Genomic DNA, 18,311 nt, shown 5'->3' with positions numbered 1-18,311 from the left:
ATCACATGCGTGTGCATCACATCATCATCATCATGTGTGCATCACTTTCAAGTGTCCTCTGGAAACACTTCTGTTGTGTTTTCGTCTTTGCAGCGCATATTCTTAATGCTGCACTTGTGTTATCAAATTGATGAAGACATTTTCTCAATTTGCTTGTGTTTTGTGTATTTGCATGTGTTTTCTTAAGTTGCAGCACTGTGAGCTCTTAGGCCTACCGTAAATTTCCCTGTAATCTCAACAGGAAACTATGGCTGAATTTCAGCCAGCGTGCACGTTGATTAAGCCTAAAGATTTCCACCGGGCGTGTTACTGCAGCGTAACGTCAGCGTCGCGTATGACGTTGCAAATAGGTAACACTCTAATCAATGAGAGCATTTCCACCGGGCGCGTAGCGTAACGTTACTGCAGCGTCGCGTCAGCGTCTCTACGCGAGCATTAGGTAGGACTTCTATTTCTCCGCGAGACGCTGCCAAATCGCGTGAATCTCAACAGAGCAGATCGCACCAGACAGGAAGTCCGACTCAGAATCAGCGTAAAACTCTTCCGCCCCTTTCAAAATAAAACACAATACGCAGTTCATGCAGCCTAAAACTACTTCACATCAACATTATGTTATGACCGGGGCACCAGATCAGCAATCAATCAATCAAAGGGTCTCAGAGGATCGACAACACGGACGACAAGAGACAGATTATTGAAGTGGAACATCATACAATCATTTATGACATAACATATTGTTTTTATAAGGATAGATGGTCAGATCAACATATCTTTCACCTCAGAGAAGCAAAGTAAGTTGGTTTTTGTTGTTGTTGTTTACTTTATACACACAGTTTATCCATAGACTGTATAAATAGAGTTTAAAGTTTATCACGGGATCTTGCGGTCTCCCGTATGGTCAGGATTATCGCGTGATCTCGTTATCTTGCGTGTATACGGCCGGCTCGCTAAGCTGACGTGCTGCTGCTGTAACGCGCCCGGTGTGAATTGACAGACGCAGCAAAAACGCTGTGGAGACGTGCTGCTGCTGTAATGCGTCCGGTGGAAATCCCCAGTAACATTGTCTTGAAACAGAGCAGTTTAATCGGCAGTTGGAGCAACAAGTAAGCGAACTGCAGAGTCGTCACTTTTCCGTTCTCTCCTTTCACTTGGTGTGTGAGTGCAAAGCCGTGCTCCGGGCGACACACAGAAGTTAAAGGAGAGGAGAGAAACTGACAAACTGCCAAATGAGAGATACAGATGGAGTTATGGTTCTTTGGGTTTCTGCTGGTCAGGATGAATGAAACAAGAGTTACAGATCTAACTAAGGCACTATGAGTCTTTTGATTCAGATATCAGACAGGTACAGTGGAAAGGGATCACATTGATCACTGTAAGCGCCTGATTATTATTACCACATTTTATATTTATTTCTCATTCAGATTATCTTTTGACTTTTGGATATGTTTAACACGAATATTTAGTCATGAAATGGACAGCTGCGCTATTAATTGGCTCGCTGCTTCTTTCCTCACCAAAAGCCTGGATCTGTGTCCCTGCAGCGGGGCAGAACATGCAGATGGCGGCCCCTGGAGCTCCTCTCTGGGCCACTTTATTACTACAACAGTATTTTGCTTTTCTGTCCCAAGCTTTTTGATCCACAAGACCAGCTGATCACTGTGAGGGTTTCCACTGTATTGCTATTGTGACATCCCCAGTATTCATTCTCCCTCTAGATGACATTTAAATATTCTGTCTCCAGGAAAGGGAATGGTCTCACTAAATGCCCACTGTGGGCCTGTGGACTTCCTGGTAGCCACCACCAGCTCTCTGTCCCCTGAGCTGCTGAAGAGGGACTCTGTCGGGGACGGCCCGGACTCTGCCTTCGGAGGCGAGGACCGCAGCGACACCTCCTCTCAGGAATCCCTGCAGCATTCCTACCAGGGAGAGGGGAGAGGGAAGGGACGCGGTGTGGTGCTGCAGTACAAGCTGCGCTCCACGTCAGGACTGCCTGGACGCCCATTAACGGCGACGGGCGACGAGGCATCAGACTCCTCCCTGGAGTCTCTGGAGCACAGCGTGGAAGATGGATCTATCTACGAGCTCAGCGATGACCCAGAAATGTGGGTTCGGGGACGTCCTTGTGAGAGGGACGGAGGACGCAGGGACAGGGTGATCTCTGCAGCCGTTATCTCTGGAGGCAAAGGCTTCCGTAGGCTGAAGGAAGGAGCAGCAGCAGGTACTAGGACAAGCTGGGAGGGTTTAGAGAATAATCTTATGGTATGGCAGCTCCCACTGACAGTGTGATATGGAAAATAGATGGCAAGGTGATGGGTATTTATAGATGTCTACCCTGCTTAGCCTTCAATCAACCGCTCCATAAATTCAAGGGATTTGAATAAACATGTATGATGTGAAGGCGTCGCCAGCGTTATGGAGGTTGACATGTTTTGATTTAGCTGGTGGAATAAAAGAAGCTAAGACATGCTGTTTACCAGAGGTACTGTCAGCTCATAGGACGCTTTGAATGTTGAGCATCGTGCGTCATCATCTTCCCAGCAGTGGCAGAGGCCGCCACACATTAGTTCCATGTGATTGTTTTTATCTGGTTCCTCTTCCTGGCTTAGTTAAGACTGATATGCCTCAATTTAACCTCATCATTGCGGCGTGCGCTCTGCCACATTTCTTTTATGCGGAGGACTTCTGTGCGAGCACCCATGGACAGCATGCCTTTGAGAGGCATTCTTTGTTGAATCTGCCATGCTCTGCAGAGTTAAAGATGGACATATTTTATCTGATCCTGTGGGAGAGATCCCATCTGTTTGGAGCTGAAAGCTGGGGACTTCCACCGCATCACAAAGCACATTAGCATCACTTTATTAGCTTTGCCAGCCTTTCTCTCATCCCATACAATGTGAATGTACGATACCTTCTATTGTGTCTCAAAATTGAATCTGTGCTCTCTTAAGAAATAGATTTACTTTTTCCTGTTTTTCTTGCAGCGAATGATATTTGCTTACAGAAAATGACTTGCTCCTAGAAGCTTACCGAGCCTTTATTGAGCAGGGTCATGGTAGCACAGAGTGGCTGCAAAGCTGTTGTAAAAACAACTGATTTGGAAAACAAAAGTTGTTATTGCTCAACATTACAGAGCTTATATTTGCACTGAAGAAATCCTGTAATAATACCAGGTTCATTGTGAGGAAAAAAGAAACTCCTTGGTGCAACATTTTAGAGTACTATCTTTGCCCAAGTACTCTAAATGCCAGATATCTGTTTCATTATTCACAGTCATCCATCAGCTAGATGAAACAAATGTGCGCACAGGGTTGTTACACAGCTCACATTAGCTGGAAACCACCAGCTACACATCAAAAGCAAAACTCTATAAACGAATGATGAAACAAAAGGGCTGCAGCCACCCGAACTGCTATCAGCTACGTGTCAACAGAGGGAACCTACTTAAGAGAGACACCAGCAACTGCACATTCATTTTCAATAATATACTATATGATTTTGATTAAAAATGGTGTTTCGCAATACATAGCACAAGTCTGTGTTACAATTAACTGATGTAGTATATTATCTCTGATATTAGCCAGGACATCTCGTCCCATCAACTCTTGTTTTCTTGCTAATTTTTGGTAAATATTTGGAGTTTCATGCAAATATTAATATTGTATGATCGGGATGCACGTAAACAACCTGTCATGCCAGTTTGTTGGAAACCTTACATCTCCAGTGTTGTTAAAGATCATATCAGTTAAAAGATTACACGCTCTGTCTTTAACCTGAGAGGATTATAAAACCTTTATAACCACTTTTGATAATATACGAAAGGTATGAGAATAACTCAGTCGTACTGTGTGGAATATTTATGAAGTGTTTGCTTCATAACTTCTCAATTTAAGTGGAATTTTGGTATTTTTCAACCTGGACCTTATTTCCCCATGTTTTTATGACTCGTGGGAATAACATTTCTTTTTTAAATTGCTTCAGTATCGAGGGAGAGAGCTGCAGCAGCTGTAAAACGAGCTACGATGTAATCACATGGACAGGGTCAAGGTATGTCCACTAAAAGTGCTTGTTTTTGCCGCTGACAGGCTCAGATTGTCATAAGTCTGATAACGTTATGGGAGGAAGTTATAATGCTGTGCTCTGTGTGTACTGATGCAGGACTTTCAGAGTCGTCAGATCGCTGCACTGTTCACACTACACAACCTGCTGCCCTGTAATCAGGAGTCTCAAAGTCGTTGTGGTTTTCACAATGCATGATGACAGGCTGCAGGGGTCAGGAGGAATCGACGATGTGTATTTATGGTGATGAGCGGGTAAATCCTGCAGGGAGGTGGGTCTACTAGAGCTAGGCGATATGGAGCAAAAGTCATATCCCGATATATTTAGGCTGAATATTGATATACGATATATATCCTGATATTTTTAGAGCAAATGTTCAGTCAAAGCCAAATACGACATGTCACAAGTAGTTTTATTGAAACCGTTTATTAAAGTCAACATAAATACTGTATAAAAACAGGAGTACCTTTTTTTTTAAAAAAAATCAAAGCTCCATAAAGTGCACATTTAAATAAAAAATGATCTTAAATAAGATCTCTTAAATTAAAATTAATTAAATACCCTATGAATTAAAATAGGCCAATCTTTTTCTGAAATAATTATATTTTTTATGAGAAAAGAATAACGAACATTGCAAAATAACTAAATATGATAAACCCTAATAAGGGCAGCATTTATATATAAAGCAGCTTGCTTGGATCAAGGATCACAGCTCAAATTTGAACTATATCGATATATGCGCTATGGTCTAATTCCATATTACATTTAAAAATATATCTTTTTTTTATCGATTCATCGCCCAGCCCTAGGGCCCACCCTTGATTCGGACAGGTTTGAACTTTAAACAGTCTGTCCTCCGGTTCGAAGCCCTTTTCTGCAGGTCTTCCACTTCTTGGAAGACTGTAAAGCCGAAGTGTCTAAAAAATAACTGAAAACAAGAACAAACAAAGAAGTGGCCTTCAGAATAAATAACAAGTACTTTTCGAAACATTGTGTCCAGTAGTCCAACTTCCAACTTCTCTTTCTCCCTTTTTTCCCTCTGAAGCACACACACACACTGCACAGCCTCTTTTAACTCAAACACACACCATTGCAGTGCTTGATATTCCTTGTCTCAACCAGTTTATTGCACTCTCGTTGGCTGCAGTAACATGACAGACTCAAATCTGGAGACTGACTCAAATCTGGAGACTAACTCATGCTGGATATCGGCAATGTTTCAGCCCGTCACCTCTCAAAAGTTCACACCGGTAATTGTCGCTCACAGGAGCAAAAGTCTTGTTAGCTTTTGTCGCTTAGCTCCAAAATGCAGTACTAATGTTGTATAGTGTGACCTCGGCATAAGTTGAACTAATAGTATGAGCCTACCTCTGCTCTGTCTGCAGATGGCCACTTGGAACAGCATTTTTCTTTCGGAAAAAGTGCTTTGGTGTAGAATTTCTTCTCATCCTTGGCTGGCAGCAATGGTCTGCAAGGTGCAGTCTGTTAGCATCCACTTATAGGACAACTAGCCACAAATTCAATCTGTCAGTATCCAATACAAGTAGGCTATGAAAGCTACAAAAAGTGTTGCTGGACATTTTTTTGGCAAATTTCGGAAATGCAAAGAAAGCCAAAGCATTGTTTTTACTGAAAGTCTTTTACATGCAGAACTCCTCTCTACAACTCTCTCACTGCTGTCTTTGGGCCAAAAGTTAGCTGTCATGAGATTTCAGAACAACACTTCTGCATCTTTACATATTGTTGTCAAACAGTTGCAACAAAACTCTGAGTCTGTCAGTGGCAAAACACTTTGTTGTTGTTTTTGTCCACTTTTACTGGACTTGTGGACTTGAGTGTGTGCAGCATCCCCATGTGATTACATTGTAACCCTTTTTTTGTCATTTACAGCAGCTGGCTGAAGCCGAACACTCTCAATACTGAACCAGTTTCAAAATTGTTATTCCCATGAGTCACAGAGACACAAAAACATGGGAAAATAGGGTTGAAAAATAAAGAAATTCTCCTTTAAAACTTATGGGAGCATTGGCAGACTGGCAAACATGGACTATTGACATTGGCGTCTATCTTGCAGACAAAACCTAGAAGTATATCCTTTCCAGTAAATAATTTCCACAGTATACGAGTCAGTGAAGGCTGTGCTATCCAAGTATGAACATAGATTTGTGGATTTTCAATAAACCAAGTGATGGTGAAGGTTATGGTTTATCATTTCCCTCCACCTCCATCTCTACTTAGCCCTTCCTCTACACATGGAATATCATCTTATCCTTTCATCACAGATGAGGCGTAAAGTTCATGTTTTGTATTTCCCTGAGGCACGTTGGGTTTATTTTCCTCTTTTCTTCTCCTCCGCACAACCGAAGTTCAAAAGCATTTAAGCATCCTGCTGTCAGCCGGAATCATTCAAAAAAATATGACGAAGTTAAAAGTCCTTGGATGCTGTCATCTAAATGTAAATCTCAATGTCAAGTCAAGAATGTATACTCTTAATTCATGTGCCATTTAATGCTGCTGGAGCCCTAATGCCCACTGTAGAGGTTACCTGGTCGACCTGAACCAGAGGAGGAGTGTGTTTCTGCTCATGTAGCCACATGAAATAGATTCGTCATCACAAGCTTATTCGCTAAGATTCAGTCTCAAAAGTATCGTGCCCTTTGATGGACATTTCATTTGCTTACACTACATGTGTACAGGTATTATCCATGCACTGAATATTAATACTTATGAATGAACGTACTGTACTACTAATTAAAACTGTTACTGTACTAATTAAACCTGTATTTCCCTGTGTAAAGAGGACTCTGTAACAGTGTTGATGTTTTAGATGACTGTAGACCACACAGTTTATGCAATTTATTTTCCTGTGATGTCAAAGGCACATGTTCTCACTCTAACCAAGTCAAATACGGCAGCTTGGTCAGTGGCCGTACGCTTCAAACTGTGACGCTCTATGTACCCCTCTAATATCAGTTTTGCACGTCACTTTCTGCTTGTTACATGCTTTTGCAAGCTACTTGGAAAGGTTTAGGCAACAAAACTACTTGATTAGGTTCAGGGAAAGATCATCTTTGGTTTGATTTTGGTTAAAATAGGTGTATTTGTACTGTATGTAAAAAAAAAAAGTTAAAGGTAGACTCTACAGGTTTTTAATAAAACAGTCTTATATAGCCTTATACAAAACAATCTGTCTCTACTCAGTGTGTTTGGCGGTGTCAATATCTACAGAGACTCTGCACTCTGCCTGTATTTTCTTTATCTTTTAATTTCGCTGTGTTCGGGACATTTCTGGGTGTCACCCTTTGGGCATAAAGCTACAAAAATAGCGGCCACAGTGCCAAAAAAATGCAAATATAGCAAGGCAAAACAGCAAGTAAAAAAAGCTCATTCCTTAGTCATTTTGGGCTTTGCTTTCTCTGTCGCTGACGCCAAATTTGAATAATGTTTCTGCATAATATGCCTTTAAAATAACTCATAATTTACTTTGGTTTGACACTGGACACAAACACAGGTCTCCTGATCAAATCCTTGCTACATGGTGGACTTTGTCACTCTTTATACCACATCACTTGACTTTGTCCTTTACTCCTAGCATAACTACAACCCGATAGAGCATCATGTTAAAGGCCACTGACCAGCTGCCCTATTTGACATCAGGGTAGTGAGAATGGTCTGTTTGAAGGAGACATCCTGTTTATTACAAACTGGGTCTTATTTTTTAGATTTGGCCATTATTTATGATAAAACGAAGAGTAAAATGGTGTTTTTTTCTAAGTTGTCTGTTGTAAACATCTGTCAAGTTTACAGACCATCTTCCAAGCTCCACTCTGACCGACCATAATGTGGTTTTCCTGTGCAATGAAGCGTTATGACTGACATGCTGGGTGCATTGACCTTTAATTGAACCACATGTTGTACAACTGTTGCCGTGTTTTTCCACCTGTGTGATCATCCGACTGCTTGTTTCTTGACCTGTCGGACTTTGTTGCAGTGACAACTAACCGACTACTTTGGTGAGTACAATATTACAATAGCTGATTGAAATGATGGCCAAACCTACAAAAGTAAGGTCACAAAAAACAAGTCATAAACTGGAGTGATCTTTTAAGCAAAAGTATTACATTTAATGCTGTCACAGGCATGTGGAGGACTCATTTCTCTTTGGTACAATACTTTAATGTCATGTCTAAACATTGTTAACAAGCATATGCTAAATTAAAAACATAATTAAACTTGAGTTTGATCTTTTTTTTTATGAATGATGTCGATGATGTTTTCGAGATATACTGTACAACTGCAGTGTTATTATGCTAATTATGTGACACTTCTCCATGACTCTGCAGCAGCAAATCCTGTCTTTGATGTGTCATTTGGATTATCTTTTTCACTTTTTTTGCTGTTTGGTTATTCAAATTACAATAAGCTTACTTCTACATCTGCTGGAAGCCAGTGCTTGAATAACAACACAAACCTTGTTTCATTGAGTAAGAGTTTAAAAAAGAAAAAGGACTGTTCATGTTAATGTTAATTTTGTTTCTCCAATACGCTGCCCTGTACACATCACATTACGGATCACATAGTCCAATTTCCTTAATGTTTCTCTTTCGCAAGAGCATTTCTCAAGGCGAACATCAGTTTAATAAGTTGACAGAAGAAATAATGATATCTTCTTCTTGTTAAGCTACAAAAGAAGTAACAGAACTAGAAGTGCACTTGAAGAACACAGACCTCTGCCAAGGCCAATCATCCAGTTTTCCATTCTATCAGCTTCTATTGAACTTTAAATTAGCTTTTAAAGGTGCATGCTTGTAGACTACGTTGTACAAACCAGAAAACACTTTATTTTAACGTAGATATGTACAAAAAAAAAAGCTTTGACTGTAGTGAAAGTAAAAATTAAAATAATACTGAAATTAAAATAATACATGACTCATTACATTGCAAATCCTCAAAACCACCAGTAGACTTGCACAGGCTCATTTAAAACTCTCATAAAAACAGGTGAATGAACAAGCAGAAAAATGCAAAAAAAAATGATTGAAGGCTCTTCAGGCTTTAAATTTGTTGGTGGACGTCAGCAACATAGAAGTCCTCACAGACACAGACAGCCACAGGTGACCGTCATCGTGACTAAATAATGTGGTAATCAATCACACAAACAAATTAAACTCGCCATCTAAACGTCGCCGCTGAGTGTCTTGTGTGTCTTTGGGCTCTCGGGTAGCAGCTGCAAATAATAGCATAACGGAGGGAACGTGGAGATTTGTGCCAGTAGTTTTTCCGTAATCTTTCTGACAAACAAACAAGCAAACAAACTGAGTGGACAGCCAGGGGCCTGCTCTATAGAGCTAGCTCACCGGATGAGGGAGGTTTATTTCTGGTTAGTCTGACTCATTGGGTTGTCTATTGAGTTCCATGAAGCAAGTCATAAACAGTTAGTCATAAACAATTTCCCAGAATAAGTTGCCACAGTAACTGAGCTTGGACTATGTTGCATTTGCCTCATAGAACCAAATTGAGTGAAAAAATAATTGGTAAATTCGCTCCTCAGATGGTCCTAGTTCCCAAGTTTAGAAGTCGTTCTTCCACCTTCAGTGAGTTCATGAACTTTGCAGATGCGGCAACCTTGAATCACCAACACTGAGCATTCTGTGTTGGCTGATCTGCGACTTGTCCCAGCTGGGAGCTTCCTCCATCTCCTGTGATGACATAGTCTGACACGAGAATCAGGCGGCAACCTCCTGGTCTGAGCAGGGAGGTAAACCAGGAAGTGCCTTAAGCTGCATTCTACTGAATATTCCAGCAGGGGGCGCTGACTGCTGCACTGACGGCTGCAGTAGCATTTGGGTCCATTCATTACAGTACAATATGAGAAAACTTCTCACTTGATTTATTACCTTAAATGGCCCCATTTAGAAGAAAATAGAAGATAAAGAATGATATGATTTGGGGCGTGACCACCTTTGATCGACAGGTCACTAACAAGACGAGCCGTCATTAGAAGAGAAGCAGAACAATGCGTATCCACGGCAACGTGTCATTAAAGTTCTATATCTAGAAAACAGGATGTTTACTGGTTTGATCTCATAACTTTGATCCTTTCACGCTTTTTTTTCACTTAATGACAGTTTATTTGAACATTTTGTTCATTAAAAATGTCTTGTTCAGTGTTTGGTTGGACTAACAGACACTCCAAGGAGTTCATTTTTCTGAGGTCAGTAACATACATGTTTTTGTTTTTTGTTAGCCAAAACTAACATCCCAGTTAATGCTCCAGTTAATGCTAACATGAATTAGCAGCAGCTTCTCTCAGTCAGGTTGAGGTGTAGAGAGGCTGTAGTCAGTGATCAGATCCCTCTCACTCCTCCACAGTCCAAATATGGTCTGCTCCCCGTACCAGAAACAAGATGGCGACGAGTGTAACGCTCGAGGCCTCAAACGGGCCACAAACCAACGGGTGACGTCACGGTGACTACGTCCATTATCTATAGTTTATAGTCGGAACATCCAAAACCAGCATGAGTGATTATTAAAACTGTAGTGGTTTACTGCGCTGGAAAATTGCTGTTCTTATAATATTTAATGTGTAGATTTGAGTGCGTTTTCCCACAGAGAGCATACTTTATATCACTTATCATTATATAAAGTGATGAATATTATGGTTCCACTTTTATAATAATAATAATTATTATTATAATAATAACTTTATTTACATAGCACCTTTTAAAAACAGCAGTTTACAAAGTGCTTCAACTGAGAGCAGTTAATCACGACGAGAATGATGCCATGAGGCTAAAAACAATTCTAACATTAAAAGAAAAACAATAAGAGACAGCAGGAACAATCACAAGACAATCTCAGATACACAGAAAATAAAAGGTAAAATGTGTTAAATAAAAAAAGTAAAGTGAAGAAGTAAAAAGGAGTGATGAGATACATATTTTATGTACCAATGAAGATCGAAGGAAACAAATCGGTAACTATTTTTTCCTATAACTCAGACACAATGTGAATGCAGCACAAATTCCCTTCTCTTAATTTGTACAACAATTTAAGAAAAAAAAATAATATTGGCCCTGTGGTGCTCCAAAATGTTAGGCATTCTTCCTCGGCCCATGCTACACTCCAACACTAAGTTGCATAACAATCGTCTCAGCATTTTATCCGTAATTAAGGAAAAAAGTAGCTTAAATTGACATTTCTTGTCAATTGGAGGCGAGCTCCAGTTTCTATGAGTGCAGTATTTGAGTAAAACTTCTTAGTTAAATGATCACCACTGAGACTTGATTTTGTCACATCCTTTATGTGTCTTAACCGGAGTGCCAGCGGCTTATGTCGTTGCTGGCGCAGCACACTTTAGGGAGACGAGCGGGATTGTTACAAGCGAGCTCAAACTGCAGGTGAAAAACACACTGGGGAACCCCTACATCCACCTCCTCCGTCCCCCTCCCGCCTTTACTCTCTCTGCTTATCTCTCTCCCTCTCTCTGTTTCTTTTCCCCCCTCTTTTTCAATAAGTGTGCCCACATAGAATACAAATCCACAATCCATCATAGCAGGAAATGAAGCGGTGTGCTGTTTCCTCATGACCAATCATCAGGGTCAATGTGTGCTGTTGCCCTTTGACCGAAAAGTTACATTAATAGCCTCCCTCCTCTCCCAACTCCACATGGAGCAGTCAGGACACATAAAGGCCCCCCTTCGCTACTCACAATGTCAGATAAAGGGACACAGGGCGAGCGGAGCGTGCTGGACATTTGCTGGAATCAACCTCAGCAGTCGCCTCAGGAAAATCAGCAGGAAAGGTCGATGCTAAAAGAAACAGTACATGATGAGCTAAATGAGCCCGAAGGAGGTTCAGGTGTGTTTAGCAACATTAAGATAATCAGCACATGAGTGAAGAGATCACAACCAGCTGAGGCTGTAAACACACTGTAGCTTCATGTAAACCAACTTGCATATGAAACAATGTTATATAAATACAAACAAGCGCAGATGTTTTTGTATTAAATGTTGTGATGTCTTCAGTTTCAGTGTGCATGAAACAAAAAAATGGGCGTCAGAAAAAAAGATGCATTGGCTGCCATTAATATGCCTCCTCATCCTCTGTGGATATGTATAATCTAGGCTTTGTTTACTTGTACTCTTTTCAGTTTCGCTGCAAGCTCTCATTTACCCAAAGTTTTTGGCTCATTGACGTTATCCTGGGAGCACTCAATACACAAACCAACACAATGAGGATCACACCACTACAGGAGGCTCCTGAAAGGGTCCATAAAACTCCAGTGAGACTTGAGAATGTAATACTGATCTGATAAAGCAGCACTGGATCGCTCCTTGTACCTGGGTCAGCACTAGAACACATCCTCAGCCTGGAAGCAAAATGAGACAGAACGAGAGGCCCCAAATGCTTCGCAAGCATTTCCTTGTCAAGACTCGAACAGTGTAGGGCATAAATGTGTGTTTTTTCTGGTGGGACTTCAGCATTAAAAAAACCCTTTTTCTAAACCTTTCTATAGATATTTTCTGCCAATTAACCCTGCTTCAGGAGAGATTTGCCTATCTCGAGCCCCAGCTTTGCGCCTGTGCAGCTCGCGGCGTCACTCTCCCGACGTCTCAGGTATAATTTGCATGCCTCGGTCAAGGCTAAACTGAAGCGGATGAAGCGTTGCAGTTTGAAGGTCTCCCTGCTTTATCTGCCGACTCCTAAAAGCCAGGCATATTTGCATTGCTTTTCATTTCCGCAGGCTTGGCAGCACGAATGATAAAGGAGGAAGAGCGCACTGTACAAACCTTGCTCAACAAAGGAAGCGGTAGCTAATGATTTGCATACGGAGAATGCAGGATAAGGCCCACACAGGGCTGCCTCAGGTCTTATTATCACCCTCCATCAGCGCTGGGAGCTGATGCCTGTCAACATCCAGTGCACAGCCCTGGGTCACATCTTGGTGTCAGATTTAGCTGTCTCCCCTGGCAAAGTCAGCATCACTTGAACTGAAAAACTGAACTAAAAAAAATCTATATTTCAATAGAGGATATTGTTTTCCACTTCACCTAACTTCTAGATCTGAGGACAAAACTCCCTCAGCTCTCAGTCTCACTTTGCTTTTTGTAGACCTGTCTTTTACAATGCTCTCACTGCTGCTCACAGATATGTTTTATTTACTGCCTTTTAATCATGCAAAGGATTAATGAAAATTTGATCACTGTACATTATTCAACTTGTCCCCCAGGAGAGGAGTCGGCTTAATGGCATGACACCATGCCTGTATTGAATAGTTATCGTCTCCCACAATATTTATCCCTTCGTCCATCTATTTGTATCAAGGTACTGAAATATAAATGTAGTGCTCCATAACAGGGCTATGGCATAATCTTTTTTTTTTTTTTTCAGTGTGTAAAATCATAATAGGTAAAGTGCAGCTGAGGGGTTTTATAGGCAATTTCCTCAAAACACATTTATATAACGTCTCGGAGCCTGTACTCTTATCCCCAGCCTTATTTACTGTTCTCTGTATAAACATGCCAGTTTTACATGCTCTGCACTTCCCTCTGTCCTGCAGTGTTTTATTTTCTAAGACTGTTTAGGCCTTTGAAGGGTGACCTTCAATTCATATATCTATTGCTATAACTCTCTGCTACTATCTCGGTGGGACCTCTGTGGAGAAGATAAAATTTCTTTTTATGTTTTGCAGTGAATCAAGTCACTTTATGCCAACATTTCTCTGACTATTCAAACAAAATGAGAGCGTTAGCATTCAGGGCCAGTCTCTCCCCTTTTTGCATCCTTGTTGAATTTGGACGGCGGCCAGAGAACATTTCAGAGCTAAATAACACGTTAAATATGGCTTTAACCTGGCTGCATTTCACCAGGGGATCAAAATATGACTCCAACCATTTTCGGCATCAAAAACAACAACATTTCATCTTCGCTTTCTCCCTCTGTCTGTCTGACAAGATGATGCAATTTTTGCATCACCTGCAGCCCAGGATTCACAGGAATGCTGAGCAATATTCATTTTGTGCCTGTTGTTTTAATGATAGCCACGTCTCCGAACTAGCTTTCAGTTTTGGTCCAGTTTAGTTTCTAACTTGCTCTCATTCTTGCTTTCTCCACCGTCTCCCTCTCCATGTCTCTTTCCTTCCTCACTCCTGCTTCTCCATCCTCCTAAGGGAATAGACGTACACTACCTTTTAGTGCTGTTTTCCTCTGCATGACAGATGGAGGCTATTAAAACACATTTTCATTGTATTATAGTAAATAAACAGCCATGTTTTTGTATAATATCGCTGTTCCCAAGGCAGTGCTAGGATGCAGGAGGAACTCATATCACCATCTTGTCATGGGATTACTATGCATGTAGAGTGTACTATATGTATGGTTTGGTTACAGATGGTTTTTCTGAGCTGCAGTGTTTCATTTGTTGTTTGATTGCAGTCCAGAGTGGAGTGGAAAAAAAAAAAAAAGCTTTGACACCAGCTCATCAAGCTCGATTTCCAATCTTACGAAAAGGGAGTGTGACTGAGTAATGGACTTTTTCCACAAGGCACCAGGGCTGACACACACACACACACAGCGCAGTTAAGACTCTTAGTTTTCCAAAAAGGTATAGAAAATCAATATCGCTGGTGACAGGTATGATATTTATTCAAAATGCACTCCCTCTCTTGATAAAAAGAGGAGAGGAGGTTTGGCTTTGCATGAAGCTTGGCAGCTTAGACGCTGTCTGTTTTATAGGGTGGACATTCACAGTAACCAACGATGACAGCTTCTATTTTTATACCCCTCACTCCTGAGAGAGATCCTGAAACCCAACATTGTCACAGCGGTTGCCTGGCACAGGGAGAATGCTTGTTTAAAATGATAGGATATGAAAAATGTTTGACTCAGACATTAATAATAACTCATAATTATTTGTAACTGGCAAAGTGTTACGAGGGGACACTTTCTTTAGTGCTCATAAGTGTAAAGTAAATAACTAAAAGTGTCGTTAAACTATCAGCTGAAGTGGATGGTTTATTTTCCAGGACAGATATACCGGAGACACAGCTGACCTTGTTCATAAAATATGTTGCAGCAGTCACTTAGATGATGTCATTCAACCTTGAGATGATGTCCATCACACACAGCTATGTATACATTTAAATTAACATTTGGGATGTTAAAGTAATGCTACAGATTTCTTTAGTGGGGTTGTATGAGGTACTTATCCACAGTCACTGTATTACTTACATTAGATGGCAGTTTGGAGAGGCTGGCAGGAGTACGGGGGCAGCAGCTAAATGTATTTTATCCACTTAATAAAAGACCCATGTAAAAAAAAAATCAATATCAGTTTAAGTGTATATATACACTCCTGTCTATATTCAGAATATTTTCTCTGCTTTACCTTGCCATCAGACAGCCCTGCTTAAGTTTAATGACACCTTTATGTATGGTCTCTTCAAAGCCACCAGACTCCATTGACAAAAACAGTAATTTTACCTCACAGAACAAGGGAGTTGTTGGAGCTGGTCTACTGCTATAGGTGTTAGTTTTTTGTTATTGTGTGACTTCAGCCCAGTCTCCGGGCGCTTTCACGCCTATCTCGTTTGGTCTGGACTTTAGGACTATTCAGTTTGATCCGAACCTAAATTCCAGGTGTGAAAGGTCCGCACCAAAGGACCAAAGTTTGGTCCGACCAAAAGAGGTGGTCTTGGTCCGGACCAAATGAACCGGGTCCGAACCTTTTGCAGTGTGAAAACAACTTTTTTTTATAGTTCTGACCTTCGTATCAATGACAGGAAGTTTTTTTCTTCTTCTGCTCTCAAATTATGGTACAGGAAGTTACGTCACGCTAATCAGCCGTTACAGCAAAACACAATTAGCCTAGCAGATAAAACAAAATATATGACTAAATGAGCCGCGGCAGTACATGGGGAGATGAGGAGTTTAGATACCTGATTGAAATCTGGTCGGACGACTTCATAAAGAGCCAACTGATAAACACATAAAAATAACGAGACTTTCAACTTGTTTTCTGAGAGGATGAGAGATCGAGGTTTCGAGAGGACGGGAGAGCAGATGCCGGCCGGCCTAACAACGCAGCGTAACCAAAACAAAATGAGCCGCGGAAGTACACAGGGAAATGACGAGTCCAGTAGAATTGTCTTGTAAAGTCCATTATTCCTTTTGCAGTGTGAAACCAAAGCCAACAGGACCAAATATATACAATGGTATACAACCTTGGTTCGGACTTTCAGGTGTGAAAACGCCCTCACTCCCAACTCATCAGACAATCCCGCAAGATGTAATAGGCTTCAAACAACAAGATTTCCAACCTAAACTACAGAATAGGCCGTTTGTCAATACCACCCATAACGACTCATTTGAATGTTTTGCAGCTCACAGTCTAAAAAAGCACACATGTCCTTATACATACACGTACGGTTCACGGCTGTAAAAAAGGCTGCCGTTTCAGTGCAATTAAGCTACAAAATCACTGACCTAGGTTTAGGGCAAAAACTTCCTGGTAAGGTGTTAAAAAAGAAATTTTAAATAGTAAATAAATGTACATACATTTTCAGAAGTGAAGTAGTTACAAGGGTGACCACGGAAGTTACATAAAAAAGGAAAGTTACTTAAAAGGTCATTTATTTTTGTTTTAATGCGAGACACAGACCCCGTTTGTTCGACCCATCCACCTCCCCTCACTCCCGCTGGGTGATATTTTGCTGCACGTACAAACAGCTTATATTGATGTTTTTTAGGGGAGAGCAGTCTGGCATATAACCACTAGGAGCAGTGTAGGGTCGCATGGTGATGAGACCGGATGTGACAACATCGGAGACACCAGAGAGCTGCTACAACAATGGCGGTACGTTTTGAAAGGATTGAAGACTTGATTAATAGATCAAGTCCGTAACTACCTGCATTCATATGATGTGTCATGGCCTTTGTATAGCGATTAACATGTTTGTTTACATGTACACATAGTTCAAAAGTAGTATATTTGAGTGTTTGAGCCCTGTGATTTCCATTAACGCCAATGTAAACACATGTCTGCCTCTAAAGAGGAATGGGTTTGCAATTGTGTGTGTGTGTGTGTGTGTGTGTGTGTGTGTGTGTGTGTGTGCCTGTAAATGGATTTTATTTGTTCAGGTTTGTTGTGGGATTAGCTCACAAGTTTTGAATCCTTTTCATTGAATTATTTTTTCTTTACAGGGCTGAGTTTAGTCCATTGTTACCTGTTATGTTGAAAGATTTAATCCCTGTGAGATGGTGAGTCCAATTTAGTAGAATAATTTTGGTTACATGTTGTGGATAGGGAGCGTCTAAAAGGAATCTTCCTCTAACATGATTTACACATGATTTATTGGACATATCTTGCAGAGTTTGAGAAATGTTCTATAAATGGCCAGCTTTAAATAAATATGTTGGACCTGGGATATCAGGTCAGTGAGCTCAGCCAGTGGAGATGTGATACAAATCCACTCCTCCTCACTTCGACAGATACACTTCAGCCATTCTGTGAACACTTGGAAGGGAAGTTCACACTTGGAATACAGAGGCAGAAATACAGTGGGTGCTGTGAATTCATGAGCAGTGAACTGAACTGTAGTTTGTTGCCAAAGTACAAACTGATGTTCATAATACAGTTTACAGACATGCCCTTCATTTGGACACTTTGCATAATGGGAGAGGTATAAAAACAGTATTAATGTCAGACCAGCTGTCAGCCAAATACATATAGCCCATTGGTTTCTTTTCTACTTTGGAGACGTTAACACAATGAATGCAAACAGCGAGCATATCGGAGAACATTGTTTGTTACCCTTGTTTTCAGACAGATGGGACTGGCTGGTTCTTTCTCATCGCTTGGGGTAGTTGTCATAGTCTACATCAAAATAGGCCATGCAGACACATAAACCAGTGGTTATTGAAGCGATTATGTTACTGTCACACTCTGAAGTGTTTCTGTATTTGCCAGACTCTGTGTGAGTTTTTTTTTTGTCTCATCACTAATACAGGATTACCCCGTTGGCATGTGTAGCAAGTTTAACTAAACAGTTTACTGTGCGGGTGCCTGAGAATTACTATGCAGCTATGGGGATTCCTGCAGACATTCAAGAAATTAGGTGGTAAAATAGAATAAACTCCACACCCCTAGGGCCTTTTATTGTGATATCAATAAACCAGGTGGCAGAAGGTAGAAGGTAATCTTGCACAGTATAAATGCCGAAGAAAGAATGTGTATGTGTCTAAGGTTTAATGCT

At 40.9% G+C, this 18,311-nt stretch overlaps 1 protein-coding gene across 2 annotated transcripts in view; it reads left to right on the top strand.

Moving 5' to 3' along the window:
- The window catches only part of arhgef10la (Rho guanine nucleotide exchange factor (GEF) 10-like a), a 154,517-nt gene extending 146,224 nt beyond the window's left edge, over positions 1 to 8,293 (top strand). For both annotated transcript variants that reach the window (XM_059328377.1, XM_059328376.1), the window contains one exon: positions 1,742 to 8,293. In XM_059328377.1, coding sequence (XP_059184360.1) covers positions 1,742 to 2,286 — 545 coding nt within the window. In that variant the 3' untranslated portion in view covers positions 2,287 to 8,293. The remainder of the gene's footprint in view (positions 1 to 1,741) is intronic.
- Positions 8,294 to 18,311: the final 10,018 nt, after the last annotated feature.

The sequence above is a fragment of the Centropristis striata genome, chromosome 3, assembly GCF_030273125.1.
Source record: "Centropristis striata isolate RG_2023a ecotype Rhode Island chromosome 3, C.striata_1.0, whole genome shotgun sequence".
Lineage (NCBI taxonomy): Eukaryota > Metazoa > Chordata > Actinopteri > Perciformes > Serranidae > Centropristis > Centropristis striata.
The sequence above is the reverse complement of the archived record's forward strand: the minus strand, read 5'-3'. Positions and strand labels throughout refer to the sequence as shown.